The 26,746-nt window shown below is 53.1% G+C and overlaps 1 protein-coding gene across 1 annotated transcript in view; it reads right to left on the minus strand.

Annotated features, from left to right (window-relative positions):
• The window catches only part of CACNA1E (calcium voltage-gated channel subunit alpha1 E), a 104,681-nt gene that overhangs the window by 76,343 nt on the left and 1,592 nt on the right, over positions 1–26,746 (minus strand). The window contains exons 3-7 of the mRNA XM_059477931.1: positions 19,176–19,281; positions 18,621–18,760; positions 6,120–6,223; positions 4,812–4,964; positions 4,068–4,249 (exon numbers count right to left, since the gene is read on the minus strand). Coding sequence (XP_059333914.1) covers positions 4,068–4,249; positions 4,812–4,964; positions 6,120–6,223; positions 18,621–18,760; positions 19,176–19,281 — 685 coding nt within the window. The remainder of the gene's footprint in view (positions 1–4,067; positions 4,250–4,811; positions 4,965–6,119; positions 6,224–18,620; positions 18,761–19,175; positions 19,282–26,746) is intronic.

Here is a 26,746-nt window from a genome sequence, read left to right on the forward strand (position 1 = left end):
GTTATGGAGACGTTTTTAGAAGAGGAAAAAAATACATGGATGCACCACCATCCTCCCATGACAGTAGGGAAGTGAGAAAGTCCCCCCTGAGCCTCCTTTTCTCCAAAGGTGAGTCCTCCCAGCTCTCTCAGGAAATATCATTTTCAAACCCCTCTCCCCTTTGCTTCCTGGAATGGTCCCAGGCCAGCCCAGAGGCAGAGGAGCAGGACAGTGAGTGTGCCTCTGTTTCAGACCACAGAAGCAATTCCAAAGCCAAACTCCCTCCAAAAGAAATCAAACTCCTCCAAGCTCCCAGAGACAGGAGGTGGAAAAGCACCAACACCCCACAATTCTTTTATTTCAACCCATGCTGTGATTTCTGCTTCATGAAGGCAAAGCTGACATGGAGAAAGCAAGAAGCAAGCACAGGGATTAAATAACCCATGTGGAAATTAGCTTGTTGTAATGCTGCCTGCAAATTCCAGGAGCCACACTTGTAAACCTGGTAAAATGGTGAAAAAACAGATCTTAAAATCATGATAAGAGTCACACAGGGGAATTCTAGAGTAAGCAATTTCTTTGAGAGATTGCTAAAGTGCTTTTCCTGCCATCTCCCTCTCCCCTGCAGTGTTAATCCACAAGGACACAGTCCCCCATTGCTTTATCCCAGTGGGAAAATGGAGCCCCCCAAACCTGGGGCATGGTTAGCAGCAGGAGCCTGCTCTGCCTTGCTGCCCCAAGTGATGAAGGTGATGGCAGAGCACCCCTGTGGTTTCCAAGCCCTCCTCCTGCATCCCCCAGGGACTGCATCCCTCATCTTCTTATTAAAAAAATTACAAAAATCCATTTTTGTGGCTCCAAGCAGCAAAAGGAGTGAGCACCCTCAACCTGTGCAGCATGAGGGCCCCGGAGAGTCCCTGGGGAGGGCAGGAGGTGCAGCCCAGCAGTGCTGGGAACTCCAGCTCTGGCCACCTCCTCCTCCTGCATCCCCCAGGAACTGCATCCCTCATCTTCTTATTAAAAAAAAAAAAAAGACAAAAATCCATTTTTCTGTCTCTAAACAACAAAAGGACCGAGCACCCAAAACCATTGCACCATGAGGCCCCTGGAAAATTCCTGGGGAGGGCAGGAGGTGCAGCCCAGCAATGCTGGGAACTCCAGCTCTGGCCACCCCCGAGGTGAATCAGCAGCATTTAATGACACCAAGGCCACAAACTCGCATTCAGTTAAAAGTCAAGGAAGCTCCCTGCTCCTTCCCATAACTGAGCACTAACAGCTGGTTCTTTGCACAGGAACAGGGATGGGAGGCACCTTATTTATGGTCCTGGCTGTTGGGAATGTGGTGACAGAGCGTGAAAGTGACACTTGTGACAGAGCACCTCTGCTCAGCTTTGCTGATCAGGATGAGAAGATTATTTGGATCCCCAAGGAGGTCCCAGAGAGCCCCCAGTTTAGCAGCTAGGGTAGTAAATCCCTATTTTATACATAATATATATTATATATATAAAAATATAAAAATATATATTTATATGTTTATATATAAAATATATATCATATATATAATATATATTTATATATAGGGGCCTCCTGATATAATATATATTATATTAAAAATATATATTATATATATTTTTATATATTATATATTTTTATATATATATATACATATACATTATATATAATATTTTATAGTATATTTTTTATATTTATATATTTAAAATAGAATATTTATATTTATGTATAGGGGTTCCTGTAGGGGAGGCACAGCTTTCAGAGCTCCCAGCCCCTGGGTTTTCAGAGCCAGGTGATGAATCAGCAAATCCCAGACACTGAAGGGATCACCTCAAACCTTCCCAGCAAGGACACCCCAAGCAGCAGGAGACCAGACTCACTCAAACAAACCCCTGAGGTCCATCAGACCATAAACTGCCCACCTGTTTCCCATGGCCTCACACCCCACCAGCAGGACTCCAGCATGGGCAGTGCTGCTGATGATTGCTGGGGAGGGGGAGACACAGGGAGCACTGAAACAGACACAAAATTGAAGTTTTTTGGTCTGAACTCTCAGGTGGTTCAATCCTCCTTCATTACCCCACCTGACACTGCTGTCTCCTTCGGGAAGAGGAAAACCAAACTGCTTATCCCTGATTTTTACAGGGATATTTTACCCTTGCTGGCACTTTTCCTTTCCCCAGAGCCCTTTCTACACCCAATCTCTGAGCCCCAGCTCATGCCCAGCCCCTGGTGCCCACAGCACTGACAGGAGAGCAGAAAAGGGACTTAATTAAGCAGAAAGCAGGTTTTGCAGGGAGATATTAATACAGGTACAAGGCTCAGGGCAGGTGGCTGGCGCCAACCCCAGGCATGCACAGGCTACACATGATACACTGGCAAACCACCTTCCCTGATATACTCAATTTTACCTGGGTAACAGTTGCTGTGGGTGAGTCTCTAATCCCACTGACACACCAAAAACAGACATAAAATTGAAGTTTTTTGGTCTGAACTCTCAGGTGGTTCAATCCTGCTTAATTCCCCCACTGACACAGCAAGATCCTGCCACTGCTGTCTCCTTCAGGAAGAGGAAAACCAAATCCTTGTGGAAAGTTCAAGCCTTTGCTATGAACTCTCCCCTTTCTACTCCAGTCTTGGTTTCACAATCCATCTGTCCACACAAGTCATCCTGTACCCCCAGAGGGACAGATTCAGCAAGAAAGGGGGGCCCCAATGCTGACAGCCTGGGGTTTAAAACCAGCCTTTTTCCCAGTGCCAGAGTCCCTCCTGCAGCATTTCCCCACCTCATGCCATCCATTTGCCTCCTGCAGAGCAGTGCCACTCTGCAAATCCCCAGGCGTTATGGGAACCAGGGTATAAAAACATTCCCGGTGCAGTGACACCAAAATTGCAGCTGAAATGAGGCTGGGAACAGAACAGTTCCTCAGAGGCACAGTTCCTCTAGCCCACAAACTCCAACATGCTTGTATGGCCAGTCACCCATGGCAAAACGGCACTCTGGGATCTCCTGGAGCTTTTTATCCCGCTCTGCCCTCAAGCTGCTCTCTGGGCACCCCAAGGGTTTGGGCATCAGCAGTTGCAAACCACAAGAACTCAGCTTAGGCACTCCTTGCTCCATCAGCACAAAGATCCCAGCTCCCTGCTGGAGGCTGAAATTCTGGCCCTGCCCCAGAGAAGGGGTCTGAGAACTGCTCTGAGGCTTTCCCAGGCCACCAGATAAGGACCAGGCCCTTAGAGCTCCCTTTGCCTGGAGACAAGGAACACACTCAAATTCTGGAAAGATTTACCCCATTTCCATGTCAGAGATGAGGACCAGGCCCTTAGAGCTCCCTTTGCCTGGAAGCAATGAAACACACCCAAATTCTAGAAAGATTAACCCCATTTCCATCACGAAGGAAACTCGGGACGTTCTGAGCATCCAGCACACGGAAACAGCCTCCAGCTCAGCCTTCAAGCAGGAGGATCACTGCAGGACATGCCCATGAGATTTTGCTCTCTGAAATGGGTCAGAGATGGGGACCAGGCCCTCAGAGCTCCCTCGGCCTGGACACAAGGAACACACATCGAACACACACAGACTCTGAAAACATTAACCCCATTTCCATCACGAAGGAAATTCTGGATCTTCTAAGCATGCAACACACAGAAAGAGCCTCCATCCAGCTCAACCTTCAAGCAGAAGATCACTACAGGACATGCCCATGAAGTTTTGTTCTCAGAAACAAGTCAGAGATGGGGACCAGGCCCTTAGAGCTCCCTTTGCTTGGAGACAAGGAACACACTCAAATTCTGGAAAGATTAACACCATTTCCTTTTCAGAGATAGGGACCAGGCCCTTAGAACTTCTTTTGCCTGGAGACATGAAACACACCCAAATTCTGGAAAGATTAACCCCATTTCCATGTCAGAGATAGGGACTAGGCCCTTAGAGCTCCCTTTGCCTGGAGGCAAGGAACACACCCAAACTCTGGAAAGATTAACCCCATTTCCTTCACAAAGGAAACCCTGAATCTTCTGAGCTTCCAGCACACAGAAAGAGACTCCAGCTGCCCAGCCAGAGCAGCAGTACTCACATTGTACAGGACTGTGGTCCACCCTTCCATGGTGATGCACTGGAAGACGGTCAGCACAGCAAAGAGGATGTTGTCGAACTGGGTGATCCCATCGTTGGGACCGATCCACTCCCGGCACTCGTAGCCCGGGGGGCAACCCTGCACCCCACAGGGATGGGGAGGGTCCAGCTCCTCTAGTTCACCTGCAGCACACAGCAGAGAGCCACAGGAGGCAGAGGTGAGGGACAGCTCATCCAGATCTTTTCCCAGTCATGGGATGTGGAGAGGGTGCCTGTCACATTCATATTTTTTGGAAAATGCCTTCACCCAGGGTTTTTCTCCTGGGAAGTTGAGAAGCCTCAGAGAAAAAGGAAAACATTTCTTATCTCATTTGCTTCTCCTGTGACTTGCTGCTTTGGAATGTGGTTGGAGATCGTTTATGGTCTTGGGGTTCATTACTTCAATGGTTTCATGTGAATTGTTTGGACTTATTGGCCAATCAGGGCCAAGTTGTGTCGAGACTCTGGAATGAGTCAGGAGATTTCATTATTATCTTTTTTAGCCTTCTGTAACTATCCTTTCTGTATTCTTTGGTATAGTTTAGTTTAGTATTCTTTAATATAATATAGTATCTTAAATAAATAAATAAATATAATAGTATCTTAATATAAATTAGCCTTCTGAGGACATGGAGGGAGATCCATCATTCCCTCCTCCCACGAGGGCACTCCACAAACACAGCAGGTGCCCAGCCCTTGTCCCCACCTGAATTGTTTGTGTAGCAGGCTCGGTGCAGCTTCCCACTGTAGAACTCCAGGCCAATGATGGCAAACATGAGGATGGCAAAAAAGAGCAGCAGGCCGATCTGCAGGAGAGGCACCATGGCCTTCATGATGGATTTCAGGACAATCTGCAAGCCTGGGAGAGGAGAGAAAGGGCACAGCTCAGAGCAGCAGTGCTAACACCCTTCCAGGGACTCATCCATTCCAAATCTGGTAGGAGAAGAACGGGAAGCAGAGAAGATGGACAGCAAACAGAGAGATAAAAGAGGCCAGCACAGCCTGGAGGAGCCCTCCTGGAGGGCAGGAGGATCCTGGAGGAAAGCAGGGGAAGGATAGCCAAGCTACAGAGCAGCCTCCAGCAGAGATTTTTTCTGGTCCCCACTCCAATGTCCAGCCTGGACTTGGTGGGACATGGCTCGTGCATCTCTGTCCCCCTTGTTGCCCCCAGGGCATGGATCCAGCCCTGCCAGTGCCCAGGGCAGGAGGCACAGGAGCACTGTGCCAGCAGCAGTCTAGTTTCTTTATTTAACCCTGTGCCAACAGATGAAATCTTGCAACAAAAAGGAAAAAAAAAACAAACAAACCAAGAAATCTCCCCTGAACAAACCCCAGTCCTGAAAGGATCCACCCACTGCCTTCTGGCCAGGGAAGAGGAGCTGCCAGTGGGCTCTGCAGGGGACAGTGCCACCCGGGGACACCAAGTGCTGCCACCTTTGAGCTCCCACTAGATGGAAAGGTGGGATTGATGCCTCAGGTTTGAGCTTTTACGTTTTTCAGATTCTGGGCTGCTTTAGTGTGTGGGTCTGGGCTTCATATGAGGGGTTGGTGAGCTCTGTGCACAGAGCAGGGAGACAAAACAATTCCTGCTCTAGCTGGGGACCAAGGACAAATGATCCAAATCTCAGGCCCAAGAGCACAAACACCGTGGGCTGAAGAAAGAAAAACAAGAAGGATGGGACTGCATGGGGTAAAGCTGTAATTGGACATTAACTCCAATATGCAAATGGAGCAGATCTTAAGGAAGTGTGAGATCTCATGGCCAGTGGTCCATTTTTTGTGACCATTTTGGTTCATCTTGCGTGTAGCCCTGGCTGGGCTCTTGTGCTGCCCAAGGTGGATCCATTGAGGCCTTTAATAAATCTCTACTTTATTCTTTAGCTCTGTCCAACCTCTGTTCTAGGCCAGCCTTCTCAAGGCTTCAGGACAAGGTGGCACAAGGACCCCTCTCCCCCCAGGGCCATCAGAGATGGATGCAGACCCCCAGGGAGAAAATCAGGAAGATCCAACTTACTGGGAATGCCCGAGACGAGCTTCAGCGGCCGGAGCACGCGCACGGCCCGCAGCGTCCGCAGGTCCACGTGGGTGTTGAAGTGTGTCCCGGCCGTGGCGAGGATGCTGTGGGCACACAGAGCACAGTTAGCCCACAGAAAGCTCTTGTCCACTTCAGTGCCATGCGGCCAAACCAGGCCAGTGGGAAGGCACGAGCCTGAGATTGAGAGTGCCACGCTCTCCTGGCTGAGCTAGCCAGGCTACAGCCCACCGAGGGGACTTGCTGAGTTGGTCGTCTCTTGGGAGCACCAAGAGGTTTCATTGTGTAATATTGTTCATTTTTTGTGCTTGTGCCTGTTAAATAAACAAGTTTTTCCCACTATTCTACAAGGAAATATTTTCCTGAACATGTTGGGGAAGCCATGAAGCTTCTCAAGCCATGTCCCTGGGTAGGGACAGAGATTCAATTCCTCTCAAGGGTCAGCGAGCCTCCTTTGATGCTCAAACCCAAATTCATGGGCAGCTATGACCAGACAAAGCCAAACAGAGGTCCCCCAGCCCTTGCAGCCCCCACACCCCAGGATCCCATCCCAGGACAGCCCCACATCACCCACAGATCCCATTTGGGGTCCCAAGGATCATGCAGGATCCCTCCCAGGAAGGTGGCACGTGGGCCAGGAGCAGCAGCTCAGGGCTGTGAGTCCCTACCCTCCTTGCTCCTGTGGCAGCACCTCCAGCCATCAGCTGCCCTGGGTTTTTCCATGCATGGAGCTTTCTCAGAGTCCCACCTCTGGGATTGCTGAGAAGGAGCCCAGAACCTCGCACACATTCCAAAATCTATAGTAATGAAAGTTTGATGACCTTGGAAGGCAACCAGCAGGCACAGGAAGGACTCCAGAGGTTTTCTTTTAAAACACAAAGATTTTTTTTTTCTTTTCCCAAGCCCATCTCTGGAAAACAAATTGGGGCAGGGAGGGAAGCTGGTGCACACTGAGTGCAGCAATGGAAACACTCAGGGCTCCTGCACCTGCTCTGGGATGCTGAGGGATGCTGCACCTCAGGGATGCTGGCAGAATCCTCTCCCATCCAGGCTTGGTCCCCAGGGGCTGGGAGAGGAGCAGAGAAGGGGTGGGAGAGGAGGGGATGGGGAGGAGAACGGGACAGAGGGAGGCAGCAACCTCAGGCTTGTTTGCAGCAATCCAAAAACTGAGGGAAATTGGGTCATTGTTCCACTAATTCATCTAATTACAGGCCAGAGCAGCTCTCTGGCGTGCTGAGCAATTAGCACTCTTTCTCTCACCCTCTCCCTGAGGTACAGCAGGTACCAACCTGTCCCTCCAGAAAGGCGGCTGGGTTTCCTAGGATACCCTGGCAGCTCTCACATCTGCAAACCGGGTTGTTTCAGCTCCTTTCCCCAGCCTCCTCTTCCTCCCTGCCCCATTGCAAGGCCCCAGCAGCAGTGGGATGCATCACCCACAACCCCCTGGGTATCACACTGCTTATCCCTGATATTTACAGGGATCTTTTACCTTTCCTGGCACTTTCCCTCTGCGCACTCAGTCTCCATGTCCCAGCCTGTGCCCAGCCCCTGCTGCCCAACGCACTGACAGGAGAGCAGGAAAGGGACTTAATTAAGTCAGGAGCAGCCAGAGCCTGGGGAGAGCTGTGCTGCTAAATTGGTTGTAAGATCAAAATCAATAAATATGATAAAGCACGGCCACTCAGCAGCACAAGGGAGGGACAAAAGCCCCGTCACTTCCCACCCTTCACCCACCCTGCCAGCTAGAGCAGGGTACCCCAGTGCTCCCCAAAATGCCAGCACAGGGAACACACAGTGCCAACACCATGCTGGAAACCTTCCTTCAGCTTTTGCTCCTTGTGTCCCAGCCCCTGGTGTGGCACCAGCCTCCCAAAGGGGCAGGAGCAGCCCCAGTGCTGACTCCAGCCAGGAGAGAATCACAGCATCACAGGATCACAGAATCACAGAATCCCAGAATCATAGAATAATGAGGTTGGAAGGGATCTCCAAGATAATAGAATTGAGTCCAATCCATGCCCTAACACCTCAACCAAACTGTAGCACCAAGTGCCATGTCCAATCTTTTTTTAAACACATCCAGAGATGGTGATTCTACCACCTCCCTGGGAAGAACATTACAGTACTTTATTATTCTTTCTGTGAATTTTTTTTTCCCTAATATCCAACCTCTACCTTCCCTGCCGTAGCTTGAGACTGTGTCCTCTGGCTCTGTCAGTGCTGCATGGTGGAAGAGACCAACCCCAGCTGTCTACAGCCTCCCTTCAGGAAGGTGTAGAGAGCAATAAGGTCATTTCTAAGCCTCCTTTTCTCCAGGCTAAACAACCCCAGCTCCTTCAAACATTCCCCAGCAGCTGAGGAGCTCCAGGAGGCCGGGGATGCTCCTGGGCAGGATGCAGGATGCAGGCTCCAGCCAGCCCAGCTCCCACAGCAGAGCAGCACAGGGATGGGCAGCTCTCTCCCCTCATCACAGAGCCCTGATGCTACACAGATGGAGGTGTGTTGCAGTGTGATTTCATGGTTTACCCCAGAACTCTGGGTTTCTCCCCTGAAGATTCCCTCCCAGGTGTGTCAATCACCCTTCTTTTCCCCATCCTGACCCCTCCCAGCACTGTCTGTCAATCCTGGAATTACAGAAGGGCATTGAGTGATTGGCAGATTCAGAAGGTGCCCTCAAGCCCTGGAGGGACATTGGGCCATCCAGGCATTCTTTGTCCCTTGGACCTGGTTGGTGGCTCCCTACCCCTTCCTTGCCTCTCTCCCTGGGGTTAAAGGAACAGCAGCCATGGGGCTCAGGGAGTTCTGTTGGAGCTGGTGCTGGATTCAGAGGCCTGTGGGCCAGAATAACGCTCTGGATCCAAGCCCTCCATCAGAACCGACTCCTTTCCTTCACCATCGCCTTAAAGCTTCTACACAGAGGGAAACCTGAGGAGCAGACCCTGTTATGGGGGAAAGCTCCATCCCACAGCCACCAGAGCTCCTGCAGGCCTGGACCTGCCTCCAAGAGCCCAGCTGCAGCACCCAGCTGGCCAAAAGTGTCTGTGAGGTGAAACAACACACACCCAGCCAGCCAAAAGTGTCTGTGGGGTGAAACACCACACACCCAACCAGCCAAAAGTGTCTCTGGGGTGAAACACCAACATTCACTAGGCCAAAAGTGTCTCTGGGGTGAAACACCAACATCCAGCCAGCCAAAAGTGTCTGTGAGGTGAAACACCACGCAACCAGCCAGCCAAAAGCATCTCTGGGGTGAAACACCAACATTCACTAGGCCAAAAGTGTCTCTGGGGTGAAACACCATGCAACCAGCCAGCCAAAAGTCTCTCTGGGGTGAAACACCACAGTGCCGTGGTTTGGTTCAGCACCAAGGGCCACACAAGCCAAGGCACGTCCCATCCACGATATTGGTGACACCAACAGAGGTGGAGCCCTCCAGCCCCCGGGGCAGGAGCAGCACCTGGCTGCAAAGTCCTCGGCTAACCCAGATTTGTGTGAAGGGCTCCGGAGCCTGGCTGAGCCTCCAGGCAAGGCTCGGGCGATTCCAGGGCACTCCTTCCCCGCGCTCTAAATTAGCTGCTAAGAATGGGACTCCTCTGTGACAGGCAAGGTGACATGCTCCTTGTCCTCTCCGGGGGACAGAGGACATCACGTGTGCTTTGGGAAGGAGGTCTGGACAGATCACCAGACTGAGGCGGTGGCACTCGGAGCTGTCACCCGGGTGGTGACAAAAAGCTAACCCAGGTGTGACACAGGTGCCTGCACATCCTCCTGCAGGCAGCCAGGACAGAGAGCACTCTGATCCCAGCCAGCCCAGAGCCTCTGAGCAGCCCTACATCACCCTCACGCCTAATAAAGTGTCTGGGAAAAGCAAACCAAGCTTCCAGGCATGCCAGCCTGGCTGCTGGCTGCCTTTCCCAAGCCCTTCTGTGGCTGGAAGCTACACACATCCCCTCTCCTGGATAACTTTTCCCAAGCCCTTCTGTGGCTGGAAGTTACACACATCCCTTCTCCTGGATAGCCAGGCTTTGCTGGTAGGCACAGGCAGCACTGCTGATTATAAATCCAATGTTCAAAACACACCTTGGTGCTTTGGACTTCATCATATCTCACCTGGCAATTGTTTATTAACACTCTAGCCATGGTTTTTATTAATAATTTATTTTTTTTTATAAACCCTATCAGCCAGAACTTTCTGAATTAAGGTTTCTCACAGCTTCTAAGATGAAACTCAGGCTGTGACAGACCTTTGTGCTGCCACAGGGCAGGAGCTCTGGTATCTGTAGAACAATTTAAACCCTTTTTGATCACTTACAATATTCACGTCTGATGTGCTAATAATTATTCTTTATTTTTAGGCAAGGACCCAAACTAAAATTACATCTCACCATCCAAGTTATTTGAAAAAAGCTGCCAGATTTAGGCTATAAAAATCCCAATGATCTCATGCTTTTCATCATATGTACTGGAGGAAAAAAAGAAGGGGGGGAAAAAAAGAGTGAAGGCGTTTTTATAGGTCACCCAGGCAAAGGGGTTAGTTTTACTTCTGAGGAAAGGGGGAAGAGAGACTTCAGGTGGAGAAAAGAGCAGAGAGGAGCTTTTGGAAGGATGCAAATGAGAGAGGAGGCAGGATGGGAAATATATGCTAATCCCCCAAAGTATAATTGAATAGTGAGCAATCACCAGCAGACAAAAACACTCTTTCAGGAGAGGAAAAAAAAATAATAATCCATTGCTTTGTGTTTGCAACCAGGATGATGATTTGATTTTATTTATTTGGAGGCTCTGGGGAGGAGGGCGAGCTCCCGCTAGGGCCACCACACCCGTGGGCTCTGGGGCTGGGCAGAGCCAGGATCAGCCCCCATCTGAGCAGGGAACACACCCTCACCTCCAGCTGAGGGCTTGCACCTTTAGATCTCTTCCCCCAGGGGTCAAAAGAAGGAAAAAAGCCCCAAGAATCATCTCATTTTAAAGGATTCCCTGATCTTTGGGACCGTGAAGAATAAAGAACAAGCGAGGCTTGACAATGCTGCCTACACAAAGCCAACACTGAATTTGGGCACTATCCCACTCTGCAGCAGCCAACGTGGCTCTGTGCCTGTGCATTGCTGGGCTCCCATCCCCATCATCCCATCCATACCATCCCCATGATCATTGCATCCCATCCCATCCATCCCATCGCATCCCAACTCATCCCATCCCTATCCCCATCCTATCCCGTCCCATCATCATCCCACCCCATCATATCCCATCCCCACCCTTATCCCATCCTCATCATCATCCCATCCCATCCTCATCATCATCATCACCCCATCCCCATCCCTATCATCACCATCATCCCATCCCCATCCCACCCACAGCTCTCAACCCTAAGGAACAGCACACACAGCTCAGGCCACGTTGCAAAGAGCTTCACATCAGAGACTCCCAGCAAAGGCTGAACCCCAAATTATCAGATTGACCCTCAATTCACCCCCCTCACACCAAACTGAGCCCCCCTCAAGCATTCCCCTCTGCTGAAACTCACACAAATTGTCCCAGCAAAGGGTGTGCTGGATGGAGAGAGGCATAGGCTGAGACAGACTAATCTCAGCCCAAAATCTGGGGCAGGCAGGGTGCTGGCTGCCATGCAAATTAATATTTATAATTAAGTGGAAAGGCCCCTGAAGGCTTGCACTGCCACCTGACTCTAGGAGGGAGACTACTTCATAATTAATATACTGGTCAAACAGCTCACAGAAAGTGAGGTACCTGATGAGTTCACCCCCTTCCTGCCCTGTTTGGGGTGAATCAATGGGGTGAATCTATCCCTGCCCTCTCTGCAGGCAGCATCACGTGCAGCAGGATGTTCTCATGATTCTTGGGGGCCAACCTGGCTTGAGGCAGGGCCAGCAGGGTCAGGTCACCCACTCTGAGGATGCCACAGCAGAGCACAGCCTTGGGGACACCAAGGGACAGGGACAGCAGGGCCAAGTCCTGCCCTTGGCACAGTTCAGAGCAGCGTCAAAGCCTCCACCACCTTCTCATGCTCTTTCTAGGTTTCAGGGCTGTGACCCAGGTGGATTGAGCTGCTGCACAGCTCCTGCTCCTGCCCCTCCCTGAACAATATGATGAGGCTGAAGGACAAAATCTGCCTTTACCAGCCTTTGATCTGGGGGGTGAAATCATCCCCAAAGGCCACTCCTTCCCAGAGAAGCCCCCAGGATTTGGGGCATGAGGGAGCATCCCCTGTCCTGGACCCCATGGGTTGGCCGAACCCCACATCTCCCTCCTTGCTCCATCCCCACACTGCCCCTCAGCAGACAGAGGATTTGGCAGGGTGAGAGGGTGCTGATAAAACTGCATTTGCACACACAGGACCTGGTGGAAAGCTAAAGCCACTGAGAGCAGACAGGAGAGTTGGCCCCACAGAGAAACAGAGAATGGGAAGGGCTGATCACAGTAGGGCTCGTGCCAAAGGAGGGGGAGGAGACCGCAGAGCACCCACCTGTGTGCACCCACCTTCTCACCGAGGATGAGGAGGGAACAACCCCCTTTCCTCAGGCCATGCCCCCCACCCCATCTCCTGGAGGAAGGCACATGGCAGTGCCAAGAAGGACAATGAGGGCATCCCCCAGGGCAGGAGCTCTGCCAGGGTGTCGGGGTGCAGCAGGAGCCCCTGGGGATCTCAGGGGTGCCTGGCAGGGGAGGCAGTGCCCCCGGGGACCAGCAGCCACGTGGGAGGGGCTGACTCACTCTGCAGCTTCAGGGAACCAGCGGGGTGGGGAGGATGGAGCCAATGGAGCCGATGGAGCCGCGATCGTGTGAGCAGCACAAGGGACGGATGCTGCGCTGGGAAAAGGGGGTGCCAGGCTCCCCCAGAGCCAGAGCCACAGCTCTGCCTGCCCAGGTGGTGCCTCAGGTTTGAGCCTTTATGGTTTTCAGATTCTGGGCTTCTTTAGTGTGTGGGTCTGGGCTTCCTATGAGCTCTCTGCACAGAGCAGGGAGACAAAACAATTCCTGCTCTAGCTGGAGACCAAGGACAAATGATCCAAATCTCAGGCCCGAGAGCACAAACAATGTGGGCTGAAGAGAGAAAAACAAGAAGGATGGGACTGCATGGGCTAAAGGTGTAATTAAACCATTACCTCCAATATGCTAATAGACCAAAACTTAATAAAAGCATAAAACCCTGTGACTTGTCCATTTTGTGGCCATTTTGGGTTGCGCTGCCCAAAGGGGATCTATGGAATCCTCTTAATAAGTCCCTACTTTATTCTTCAGCTCTGTCTAGCCTCTGTTCTAGGTCAGCCTTCACAAGGCATCACAGCAAGGGGAAGGCTTTACCCTCCTCCCCAGCCTGTCCCCTGACCCAGCCAGGGAAGCTGTGCTGCCCTTTGTGCAAGGTGCTGCTCCCAGGGCCATGGCATATGGCACATGAATCATTCACCAAGCTGGGAGATTAATTATTCATCCAAACCAAAGACCAAACATTTTACAAATTGTCCTGAAAGGACAGAGCTGGGAAAGGGGGGCAGGCATCAGGTTGGATACTTCCAACATTCATGAAATAAAAAGAAGGAAAGAGGCAGGGGGAAAGTCTTGTCTGGTGTGATCAAAGTATTGCTGGGGTTGGACCTGGGGGTGTCTCTTTGCTGGTTTATCCCTAGAGCAAAGCATTCCTTGCAGGGGCTCAAGCTCCAGCAGGACCACCACATCAGGATGCTGCATTGTGCCCTGATTCCACACTTGTTCTCCAAAGCTCTTATCCACTCCCTCAAGTTCTCCAAACCTCTTATCCACTCCCTGGGTCAGGGAAATGCAGGTGTGGGGCTGTGGAAGAGCCTGTTCCCAGCCCAGGTGTGCTCCCACACCTGTAGGGCCAGCACCCCAAAACAAACCACCAGGGCATGCAGCACCTCAATGTTCCCTGATGCAGCTGCTGCCAGCACCTGGTCAAGGATGCCCGTTCCATCTCTGCAACTCCAAGACTGAAAAGAGCATCCAAACCCACAGAACTGGGCTTGTGTGAGGTGCACTAGATCCCTGAGGGCAAAACATCCCGACCTCTCCCACGGGGGAGCTCAGGGGGAACCGTGAAAAGGGAACTTTCCAGGGCAGTCATCTCAAAACCCAGGCAGCATCAGAACCAGCAGAAAAGCCAAGCTGCCCTCCTCATCCCTGGGCTCACCTTGCAGCCTTGGAATGCTTCCATCCTGCTTCCCACCAGGCACAGCAGGAAATCAGGGATGCACAAGCGTGCACAGGATTTCCCTGGGAGGTCAGAGAGACACACCAGGCTCACAGCTGCTGCCTGGCCTTTGGGACAGGACTGGGAGAGCCAGGATTTCTGCTCTGGCTTTGCTGAGGGCATGGCAGGCAGTGCCAGCAATCCTTCACTCCTGCTTTCCCTTGGCCACGATCCACCCCACAAAAGCCTTTAATGAAAACCACCGTGCCCAAGGGCTTCACAAAAGGCACCCAGGTGTAGAGGGTTGTTAAACCCTCCCAAAAACCCTGACAGCAGAGCTTCCTTTTAGTGACCCTGGGGTTTTTATCCAGCTCTTACAGCGGCTGCTTCCCCAGCTCCTGAGCAGAACAACTTCACAAGGGCCTTTTGATTCACATTTGGATTTTTTTTCACCCATTGTGAGCAGTGTTCCCCCACCCCTTCACCTCTCACGTGTTATTGTATTGCTGCTATAAAAAAAAAAGAAAAGCCAGTGGTGCTTTGATAACGCTCAGGCACTGGAGTGTGTGAAGCACACACCCACCTGGATATTTGCAGAGGGAGCTTAACCCTTCCTGTTCCATCTAGTAGGGGGCAGGGCAAAGCAGGCAGCTGTAGGGTCCTTGTGCTCTATTCCCAATGGCACACAGGGAGCTCATGCTCCAGTTACTAGTGGCTTTTTCAGCCTCACTTTCTCAGAACCACCAATTAAGAGATCACCAACCTTCCCCTGCCCTTTCTGACCATTTCTGAGCCATTTTCCCTTTTGGTCCAGGTCACACTGCATCAAGCAGGTCCCAAATCCAGCCTCAGCACCCAGCTGGCTCTGGTTCTCACAGAGACAGGGTGAGCATCCCCAAACCCCAGGGGAAATGCAGATGTTCCCCTCGCTGGTTCTGCCTCAGAACGAGTAAAGATATTTTATGCACACTTTCATATAAAATTATTTTTAGCTGGAGGAGAACAGGCTGTTTTTTCAGGCAGCAATGATGATTTGGAAACCACAGGTTACAAAGAGAACAGGTTTACAAATGTGACTATTAGTTCCCCAGTGGAAGCTTTAGCATCAGGGAGTTTTATGTGGGTGTTGATTTCCACTGAGATGGAAAAAAAAAATGATTTATTGACAGAAGAAGCAAACACCAGTTGAACTCTAGTCAGTGCCATCCACTCCTGCAGAAGGTCCCAGGAGGCCACTCATGGGAGAAATCCCTCAATGGGCTTATTTCCAGCAGGGAGAGGGTGAAGAAAATCCCACTGCTCACAGAAATCCCAGCATGGTGTCTGTGACCATGATGCCACCTGCACCATGGACGTCTCCCATCAAATACACAGCAAAAAATTATTCCACCTGCATTAAGGACCTCTCCCATCAGATACACAGCAAAAAATGATTCCACCAAAAAATGATTCCACCTGCACCAAGGACCTCTCCCATCAGATAAATGGCAAAAACTGATTCCACCAAAAATTTATTCCACCTGCACTAAGGACCTCTCCCATCAGATATATGGCAAAAAATTATTCCACCTGCACCAAGGACCTCTCCCATTAGACACATGGCAAAAAATTATTCCACCTGCATTAAGGACCTCTCCCATCAGATACACAGCAAAAAATGATTCCACCAAAAAATGATTCCACCTGCACCAAGGACCTCTCCCATCAGATAAATGGCAAAAACTGATTCCACCAAAAATTTATTCCACCTGCACTAAGGACCTCTCCCATCAGATATATGGCAAAAAATTATTCCACCTGCACCAAGGACCTCTCCCATTAGACACATGGCAAAAAATTATTCCACCTGCATTAAGGACCTCCATCAGATACATAGCAAAAATTTATTCCACCTGAACTAAGGACCTCTCCCATCAGATACAACAGCAAAAAAATAATTCCAGAAAGGAGCAGTAACACCCTGTGTCACAACTGGAGGGACAAGAGCCAGTGAGTGTGACACTGGCTCCCTCTGGGTCAGATCCTGGAGTGGGTCCTGCTCACATGGATGTTTTCTCTGGATGCACCAGCATCCAAACCCATAAGCACACCTTGAGGCAAGCACCACCCTGCACTTGTGATCACAACATCCCCTCCACCACAGCCACAACCTTTCAGTAAGCCACAACACGACCCCCACGACCACCAGATCTCCCCAGTCTCCATCCAGACACTTTTACATTCCCCAAGCTGGAGCTGCAGAGGCGCTCCCGAGGCTGCGCCGCCCGCCCGCCTTACGCAACCGACACAGAGCAAGCCGCCAAGTGCAAACCTTCTCCCACAAGCTGTTTGCAAGGCATTTGCCAGCCAAGGATTATTTGCTGCAGGAATTTGCCAATAATTCAGCGGATTAAACAGGCTGAGAGTTTCCTGCATGGGAGGCACAGCGCTGAGGAGCAGCAGCTTTGGCAGCACCGCAGAGGCAGGAGATGGACAGGGAGAAGGAGCTGCAGCTGATCCCAGTGACCCCAAAGCCAGCCCAGGGTAAAAACCCATGGGTTGCCTCCTCCACCCTCTGAGAACTGATAGAATTTGCTCCAACAGTGCTGGGGCAGAGCCAGCAGGTGAAGGGGCATCCCTTGGGTTCCACTCTGCTGAGCCAACACCAGGATCCCAAGGAGGAGTATAATGGTGGGGAAGCAGACACTGGAGAGCTGCACCCCATGACTGGCAGTGCTGGGGGGGACACAGGCCCTTCCTGTTGGGGTGGGCAGCACAGTGCTGGCAGCCCTTCATGGGCAGTTGATTCCCTGGCACAGGGCCTGGCTCAGCCCAGCAGTGAGAGGAGCTGGCGAGTCTCTGCCAGTGAGTGATTGCTGAGCGCTGACTCAGCACCTGCTGGGCACAGCAGCCAGCCCAGAGCAGTGGGGAGAGCAGGAACAGGGCCCTGGTGAAGCTCAGTGCTGCCCCTTGGCCCACGTCCCAAAGGATGCCCAGGTCAGGATGCAGGTGATGGGCATTTCCCAGCTGCTTCCTGCACACTCAGCCCAGAGAGGCCAAAAGCCACAGAACCCTCTCCATTAGTCACCATGTAGATGTAGGAGAGCAGCAGCCTCCCATGCGAGATCTGCACCTCCCACAGGCCGCCTGCTCGCTGCCCGTCAGACACCCACCAGCACACCCTCCATTCCCAGCTGACGTGGTCCCACTCCCCGGCACGGCCATCCAGGTCCCCACTGGACCAAGGGAGGCAAACTGTCCCCAGCCACGCTCTTCTCAAGCCTCCTGTGATGCACAGTGCCACCACCACGGACAAGCAGCTCCCACCACCACACTCCAGCAGAAGCAGACTCTGCATTCCCCTCCTCCTCCAAACACCCAGCTGGGTGTCACATCCCACATGGTGCCACCAAGAGTCAGGACTGTGCAGCAGGAAGCTCTGCAAAGACCCCCTTGGTCACCGTGCCTCAGTTTCCCAGCCAGCCCTGCAGCTGCTCTGCACCCAGCAAAGCTCACGGAGCACTCAGACCCCCAGGCTCCATCTGTTTGTACGGATGTTTGTACACATCAAACCAGCTCCTCTGAGCGTGATGTTTCCATCAGCAGGCAAGAAGAAACACCCACAATCCAGGCTCCACATGCCCTGCACACGGAGAGGGGCCCAGGGGTCACCCTGGCTGGCCTTCTGCTCAAGCTGACTTCCAGTGCTGGCTAACACAAGCCCAAATGTCGCTGCCTGTTTCTGTGTCACCAGGACAGCCCAGCACACGGCAAGCAGGACTCAGATCTGGGCCATGTCCCTGGCAGGTGGCACCACCAGTGACACAAGCAGCACACGTGTGTGCTACCACCCCCAGCAGCACCACTCCTGCATGCTGGCATGGTGAGCAGCATCACCTGGGAGTGTGACCCTGCCCAGACCTCATTCCCCAACCTCCAGCACCAGGGCAAGCCTGGGAAGTGCTTGGGAAGGCAAGAGGAAAAGAGGTTTCCCCCTCCCCATGGAGGGTTTGACCAGAATCTCTCCCAGATCACATCCAGCTGCTTATCAGGTCATGCCACCACCTTGCCTTGTATTCAGGTGGGTGACAGGCCACCACCAAGTGAGGAAAGCTGGACATGGTGGCCCTCAGAGCCAGCGCTACAGCTTGTCCCACCATCAGGACCCACAGCAAAGCCAGCACAGCACCTCCAGCACATCCTCCCCTCCCTCATCAGGACAACAAAACACCGCTGACAACAGCAAACCAGGGGCTCTCCCCACGTCCTGCAGCTCGTGTCCTCACCAGGACAGGCCGCCAAGCCCAGGCCAGCCCAGCAGGGCCCACAGCAGCACTCACCCACTGAGGACCACAATGAAGTCCATGACGTTCCAGCCGTTGCGCAGGTACGAGCCCTTGTGGAACACGAACCCCAGGGCCACGATCTTAATCCCAGCCTCGAAGCAGAAAATCCCAATGAAGTAGGGCTCTGTCTTCTCCTGCCAGGGTGAAATCAGGGAGCCAGTGAGAGGGGCAGACTGAGCAAACACAGCAGCAGGCATTTCACATTGACCCAACTCTCATCCCTTCCCACCTCCCCCAGACCCATCATCTCCTCTGGGAGCTTTCCCAGCCCTTTCTCAGCCAGCAACAACCTCAGGAATAAACAGAGGGTGGCTACAACATGCTCAGGTTGCCCAGTCCTCCCCTACCCATTTTTTTTAAGGGGCTTAAACCTTCCTGAACCCTTTCCATGCAGAAGGAATATGCTACACCAGCCCCAGGTAGGCTGGAGGAGATATTCCCAGAGGAAACCTCCTGTCAGGCCACCCCAAAATCAGAAGCAATTGCCTGGTAGGGTTGTGTGGGTGCCCTTGGGCCAGCCCCCAGCCCAGCAGGGCACGGGGTACTCACTAATCTCCGTGACATGGGCGTCTTGTCATCCTCGGGGAGGTGCTGCTCCAGCGCCAGCACGATGCAGTTGGCAATGATGGTGGCCAGGATCATGTACTCGAAGGGAGTTCAGGGGAGTTAAGGAGCACAGAAGAGCTGGGTGACACCCCCAACCCCCCAGACCACCCTTGGTTTCACTTGCCCAGCCACTGGAGCTGCTTTCCCCACAGGAACATCCACGTGAAGCCCACCTCAGTGGTGTTTGGAAATGAGAGGGGTGAGAGCCCCCCAAGGCCTTCCTCCCTGCAGACCTGCTGGGCCTCATCTCCTCCTCCCCAGGCTCACAGGACACCTTTGTTGGGATGAAAACTCCCAACAAGTGGAGTTTGTTCGTCTCCCAACATGGGAGAGATGCTGCTTGTGCAAGGAGCCCAGAAGGTGCACACAAGGTTTGGAGCAGGACAACCAGGCTGGGCTTTGCCTGGAAGAAGGTTTGGCATGGTCCTTGGCAGGATCAGGGGGAGCTCTCCCTGGCATGCCAGGGCTGGCATGTCCCTTTTTCCTTCCTTTTCCACCACCCATCAGCAGGAGATGGGGCTCAGAAAGGGGAGGTGTCACAAGGCATGGGCAGCCCTTGTCCTGAGCACCCCCATGGGATGGAGCACCTGCACAGCCTGAGGAGGATGGTGCATCCCTTGGAGGTCCTGGGGCTCTGACCTGGATCAGCCCACCCAGTGCCCTTGCCAAGTACCCTGTGGGCAGCAGGATGAGCCCAGGTGGCACTGGGAGCTGCAGAGCACTTGGCTGAGCATTCACAGCTCTGATGGCACCTGGCTCTGAGCAGGGTGGAAACTCCCTGTGGAGATATCCCAGCTCAAACACACCCCAGCAAGACCCCAAGGGGCAGCAGCACCTTGACAATAGGACGCGGTTGGACCCTTATGAGCAATCCTAAATCCTTCATCCACATCTAGGACCTGGTTGGACCCATATGAGCAATCCTAAATCCTACACCCACGTCTAGGACCCGGTTGGACCCTTATGAGCAATCCTAAATCCTACATCCACGTCTACATCCTGGTTGAACCCTCAGGAGCAATCCTAAATCCTACATCCACATCTAGGACCTGGTTGGACCCTTATGAGCAATCCTAAATCCCACATCCACATGTTGGACCCTTATGAGCAATCCTAAATTCTACATCCACATCTAGGACCCTTATGAGCAATCCTAAATCCTACATCCACGTCTAGGACCTGGTTGGATCCTTATGAGCAATCCTAAATCCACATCTAGGTCCTGGTTGGACCCTTATGAGCAATCCCAAATCCTACATCCACGTCTGGGTCCTACACAGCCCTTCTCCAGGAGCCACCCTGAGCAGTGGCAGCAGGAGCTGGTGTCTGAGGAGCTGAGGAAGGAAAGGGCAGGCTGATGCCCAGGAAAACTCCCCAAACTCAGCTTCCTCCTGCCTTTTGATTCATGGGATGGAGGCAGGGACACAGAGCTCTCTCCTGCCTGGCCCAGGGCCGAGCTCTGAAAACAAAGCACTTCCAAATGACAGGGTGGCCATATCTTTCCAACTTCCCATCCATCTTTCCCAATTCTCCACCATAAAAGCCCTGTTGTCCTCAATAACTGAATGTGGAGCAATGCACCCCTGGTTCTGCTCCCTCCTTGCCAAAACAGCTCTATTACTGTCACCACTGGCACCAGGGAGAGGATTGCCACCTTCCCCTGTGCAAAGGGGATGTGATCCCACCTGGGATGAAGGAATCATCCACACTCCACCATCCCAAGCCGGCCAAGCCCTTCCCCACCATACCAAAGCTTCTCCACACACAACACTCTCAGGCTGACGCATTTCAGGCAAGGAGGTGTCCAACAGCTCTGGGAAAAGGGGTGATTTTCTTTTCCAACTTCATCTTTTGGCCACTGACTACAGCGAAATGCTTTCAACCAGTGGCCCTGAGCCCACGGGCAAGAGAAGACACCTCAGTGCCAAGCATGAGCATGGGAAAAAGGAAAGCATGGAGTGACCACAGCCCAAAGCATGGAGTGACCCAGCCCCAGTGAGGCTGGGCATGCTGGCAAAGCAAGAGCAGGGATGGGCACAGAAACATCCCCAGGGAGAGGGGCAGGAGAGGCAGCCAGGGAGAGCCCGTGGGAGCTGGGATGTGTTTAACCCAGGCAGGAAGAAGAGCCAGGAAAGAGACATTCAAGGCATTTATAAAGGCGCTCAGTGAAATTAATGATTGCTGAGAAAGAGAGAGGCTGCAGAGCCAGCCAGGCACGGAGTAGGAGCAGCTCCCCGTGCTTGGGGAGGGGGGCCAGACTCCAAAAGTTCTCCTCTGAGGCTCGGCACAAGTGAATATTTCCCTGCAAGGCTCCAGCAGAGCCCTCTCCCTGCATTCCACCCCGCTCCATCCACCGCGGCGCTGGCCCGGCGCCACCAGCCTATTTGGGACCTTTCTGTATCATTTTCCTGAAAGTCTGCGAGCAATTAGCACCGGCTGGAGAGACAAACAGCGTGTTAGTGGGGCGGGGCAGCAGCTCCCCAGGCACCAGGCACATTTGCCTAGATGAGGAGAAGTGTGGGAGCGGCGCGGGAGCGTCCGTCCGTCTGTCCGCCCCAGCATCCCGCACTGCTCCCGTGGGAGAGGGAAAAACCCAACTGCAGCAGCGTGGGAGCCCTGCTCAGAAGGGCTTGGGGGCTCAGGACCACCTGGCCACAACATCTGGTTGAGAGCAGGAGGACAGTGCACATCTGCTGCACCTCCAGCAAGTGGGTGAACAGATACCACTAAGTCAAAGAATGAGCTGGAAGGGACATTAAAAACCATCTCGTTCCATCCTGTCATGGACAGGGATGTCCCCCACTAGGCCAGGGTGCTCAGAGCCGTGTCCAACCTGGCCAAGCCTAAAAGGGCAATTGCACCCCAAAGCACTGACCTCAGCACTGCCAAAAGTGACTCCCCAAACCCCAGTGGCCCAGTTTCTCCAGGAGAAACTGGAGAAATCCAGTTTCTCACATCCAGAGCTGTGTGAGACATCAGCCCCATGGAAACCAGCCCCCATAGCTCCAGCTGTGACAGGTTTTGAGTTCCAAGAGGAAAAGAATCTCCCAAGGGACAGCAGCAACATCTGGCTGAACTGAGGGATGTTTTGTACCCACTCTTTACTTCTGCCAAGCAAACATCCTCCCAGTCAGGGCCACTAGACAACCCTCCATCAGTGCTTTGTTTTCTCCCACATCAGATGAGTAATTACAAAACCTCTCAGCCATCCAAAATGCAGAGTAGCCCTCTCCTCCCTCCAGGCCAAGTAACGAGAGCCCATGTCCCTCCAGCCTTCTCCTCCTCCTCCTCTTCCGTCTGGCTGCTCCTGGAGGATCATTAGGGAGCCGATAAAAATAGGTTTTCTTATTGATTTATCTCCTTTACCCAATGCTCTCTCCCCTGCACCGTTGACTTGTTTCCTTAGCAACTGGGCTGATCCCTGTGCACGCCACACCTGCAGCTCCACGCTTCCCTCAGGAAGCCTCTGAGGCAGGGACAGTGACCCCTGCCATGGGGGCACCCCCCCAGGCCACCTGGAGGAGGGATAACCCCATGCCTGCAGCTGGAGCTCCTTGGTGGGTCTGCCAGGAAGATCTTGCAGCTGTGACCTTCCTCTTCACCTTCCTCGCCAGCCAGAAGCCCAAACCAGAGCACCCACCTGGCTAAGGCCGGCAGTGAGCCCATCTCCAGGCCCTGGAGGGGTTTATGGTGCTGGGTGTATGGGTTTATGAGGCCTTGGGGAATTCTACCTTCCAGTGCCACCAAAAGAGCAGGAGCAACTTAAGCCCTGTCCACGCCTGCATCATCCAGGTTCCAACACCTCCTAGAAAGTCATGTCTCTATTTCCCACCTCTCCCCACATCTCCCTGGGGCTCTCTCTTCCCCTCAGATGCCAATGAGAAAAAGTTCCTACACCTGTGGACTTCATCTTGCTGGTCCCAGTCCCAGCACTGCTGCCTGTCCCACACAGGCAGGACCACAGATCCACACCGTCAGCATCCACCCTTAGGATGCCCCAATCCTCCTCCCCTCAGCAGGAAAGAGAGCACCTTCTCTCCAAGGTTGTTTTCACAGAATCATGGAGTGGTTTGGGTTGGGAGGGGCATTAAAGTCATCTCATTCCAACCCCCTGACACAGGCAGAGACACCTTCCACCAGACCAGACCAGGCTGCTCAGATTCCCATCCCATCAGAGCTTCAACAATTCCAGGGAGTCCACAGCCTCCCTGGGCAAGGGAGGTTTTTGGTTTCCAAGAAAAAAACCAAAGTGCCAAGTAGAGCAAAGTCTGTGAGTGGCCCTAATTCAACTCTGGGATTCCCCATCCCCACAGCGCCTCCCTGGCTTGTCCCTGAGGACACAAGGGATTTCCCTCCACTGATAACACTGTCCACAGAGTTGTGGCCCCTCCTGGCTCTCTCCATCCCTGTGTCCTGCCACAGAAAGCAACATCCAGACCCCAAATCCTCCCACTTGGAACACGAGCCAGCTGCTGTGTGCCTGCTGCACAGAGGCTCAGGGGAGTGAATTTGGCTTGTGCTTGTGTCCTGGAGCACCCAGCCTGCCTCAATCCCACTGCAGGGACACAGGAGATTCCCCTCCCTCTCTGCAGTCCCAGCTTTTACAGCTCCAAAAGGCAGTGGTGTGGTTTCCATCAAGGGTTAAGCCAAAGGCAGTGACAGCCAGGAGTCCAACGGGGCAGAGCTGCCCACACTGCTGCCTTTCCTTCCCTCCCTCCCTCCCGTAAGGATGCAGGATGTGGGATGCCTGCCTGCCACGTGCAAACAGCTCCATGGAGAAGCGTCTCCTTCTCCCCCACCTCACCCTGGAAATCAAATCTCTCTCCTCTCCTCCTCCCTTCTTTTTTTTTTTTTTTTTTTTTTTTTTTTTTTTTTTTTTTTTTTTTTTTTTTTTTTTTAACAAAAAAGGACCACATCATGTGATTTTCCTGCCTTAACATCAGTTTTTTAACTTTGGTTGCCACAGCAACAGGATGCAACTTGGCATCACCATGACAACAGCTGCCTCTGTTTAAATTCACCATCTGACAGGCAGCCTCGCTCTCCCTGGCTGTCAAAAAGATGGACCTGCCATTACACCTACTCGCCCCTCCCAAAAAAAAACCCTTCTAAAATCTGATGAATGGAGGGCACAGAAAATAGCCTGGGAGCAGGGGGAGGGGGGAAATGTTCTTGGGGAGGGTAAGGATGGAGCTGCCCAAGGATGGCACGACATGGCGCAGGCTCTTCCCTTGGGAAGGCGAGACCTGCTGGAATTTTGGCCGGGGAAAAGCCAAGGTGGAGGAGATGCTTGGCCAGGGGGGTTGTGCCCACGCAGCACCAGGTCACAGGGACAGCAAAACAGCTCAGCCACTCACGGGTGTGCTTCCCATGGAGCAAAACCCCCCTGATGATGCTCTGAGGGCACTCCAGCTGCTCCAGGCCAGCCCAGCACCAGACTGGGGATGAAATAGATGAAATCCCTCAGCACAGGGAACATGGGCATCCTCTTCCCCTGCCACACTAGGGGTAGGTGCAGTGGACAGGCTGCAGGCAGATGCTGTCCTTGGGGACACAGCCAGAGCCACACAATGTCATCTGGCCTTCCTGGGGTGGGAGAGGGATCTTATCCAGGTCAAATGTGATTAAGCGGATGAGGAACGGAGCAGATATAGATGAGCTGCAGCCCATCTCGTATCCTAACTGAATTGGAGCCTTCCAGGCAGCCAAACAAATGAAATCAGGGTGAAAGGCCTGGCCATCAGCAGGAGGAGAGCAGGCAAGAGGACAAGGCTGCGTTTCCCAAGGAGAAGAGAAGGAGATGTTCCCTATAGCCAAAGCAGCAGCTGCACCACAGTTTGGGCAGGACCAGGTTTAAAAGAGCAGCTCCAGTGGAGGTTTCCAGCGAGGAACTCAGCAAAGGTCTGCCTCCCATGGAGCTGCATCCCAATCCCAGTTGCTCGTATTTCTCCTCCTTCTCCTCCATGCATCATCCGTATTTACACTGGGAAGCCAAACTGCAGAGGCTGCTGGTTATAATTACACAGTTACCCAGCAGATATCCAGGCCTGAATCACCAGATATTTTTAGCCCTATTACCTAGTCAACCAGAGCTGGATGAAGAAGAGCCTCCACTCCGCCCCGAGCTCCTCTCCAGCCCCTTTGGCTTTCCTCAGTGCTGAGCCCACCCTGACCCACAGCATCACCCTCCCAGGGCCAGCAGCTCCTACTGACCATGGCCAAGATCCAATGCTCTCCTCCCCAGAATTCCCTGGCCCAGGAGCGATGCCATGGGCTCCAGGCCAGGCAGCTGAGGTGCTCACATGGTTTTCCTGGCCCTACCAAAAGGCACCAGCTGCCCGTGGCAGGGTACAACTCCAAGGATGGGAACAACCGGCCTGGCCAGCCTCACCAAACTCATCACCAAAAGGCCTTGCCCATTCCCAAGCCCTCAAAACTCCAGTGGTGCAGAGAAACATCCAGGGTTGGATGGGTTTTTCTGGGAAAGAGATGGCAGCAGGGCGGGGGACAGGCAGGAACACCGAGCTCCCGCGCCTGGAGCACGCCTGTTCCCAGCGCTCACATGGGAATATGTCACTTACTTCTGGGAAAAAAAAAAAAAAAACACCACAAAATGAGCCCATCTCCCTCATGCATTGCAAATTCCAGGGGAGAATAATGCTGGGGAGTTGTGCTCATGTGGTGGTGGTGGTGGTGGTGGTGGTGGTGGAGCTCCAGTCTCTAGGAGACAGCGGCTGCCTGGAGATGAGACATCATGCCGGCACGGGACCCCAGCCCACGCCGCGAGTGCCGGCCCAGTGGCAGTACCCCAGCTCCTTCTGGCTCCCAGCAAAAGCTGGAGGGGCCAGAGCCCTCCCACAGCATGCTGGAAAAGCACATGAATAATTTGGCATATTCTGGAAAAGCGGCCTGGCTGCTGCCCTGCAGGGCTCTGCGCTGAGCCGCCCAGGGCCCCGCGCTCACCACCAGCACTCCTGCAGCCACCCACACCCTGGGCACTGCCAGGAGGGACAGATTTGGGGAATTCAGCCCCTCCAAGCCAGCCCTTCAAGCCCAGGTCACCCTCTGGAGCCTGGAGCTGTCACAGCTCCCGAGGCAGGAGCTGTTCCTGACAGAGCTGCACAGGGACAATTCCCCTGCCATGCTCTGCATCCCTGGGCCACACCAGAGGCCTCCCCTCGTGGTACCTGTTGCACCAAACCAAGCATGGCACCAGGGAGAGCTCTGCCGTGCCCACCAGAGGAGCCAGGAACTCCACCAACAAGTTGGAGGGAGAGAAAGCAGCGGCAGCAGCAGGAGCTGCATGGAATCAGTGCTGCAGAGCGCGGCACGGGGAGGCTCCCACAGCCACAGCCCAGCCACGCTCAAGTTCTCAGGCTCAGATCCTCCCTGGGGGCAAAGCCCTGGAGGTGTCTAAGGGGCAGCAGAAACTGAGGCCAGGCTGGTGTGGGGATGAGGGATGTGGTGCTGGGCAGCACCCACGGCGAGGGTGGGAGGAGAGAGAGGTGCGTGGG

Source organism: Ammospiza nelsoni, chromosome 9 (assembly GCF_027579445.1).
Source record: "Ammospiza nelsoni isolate bAmmNel1 chromosome 9, bAmmNel1.pri, whole genome shotgun sequence".
Lineage (NCBI taxonomy): Eukaryota > Metazoa > Chordata > Aves > Passeriformes > Passerellidae > Ammospiza > Ammospiza nelsoni.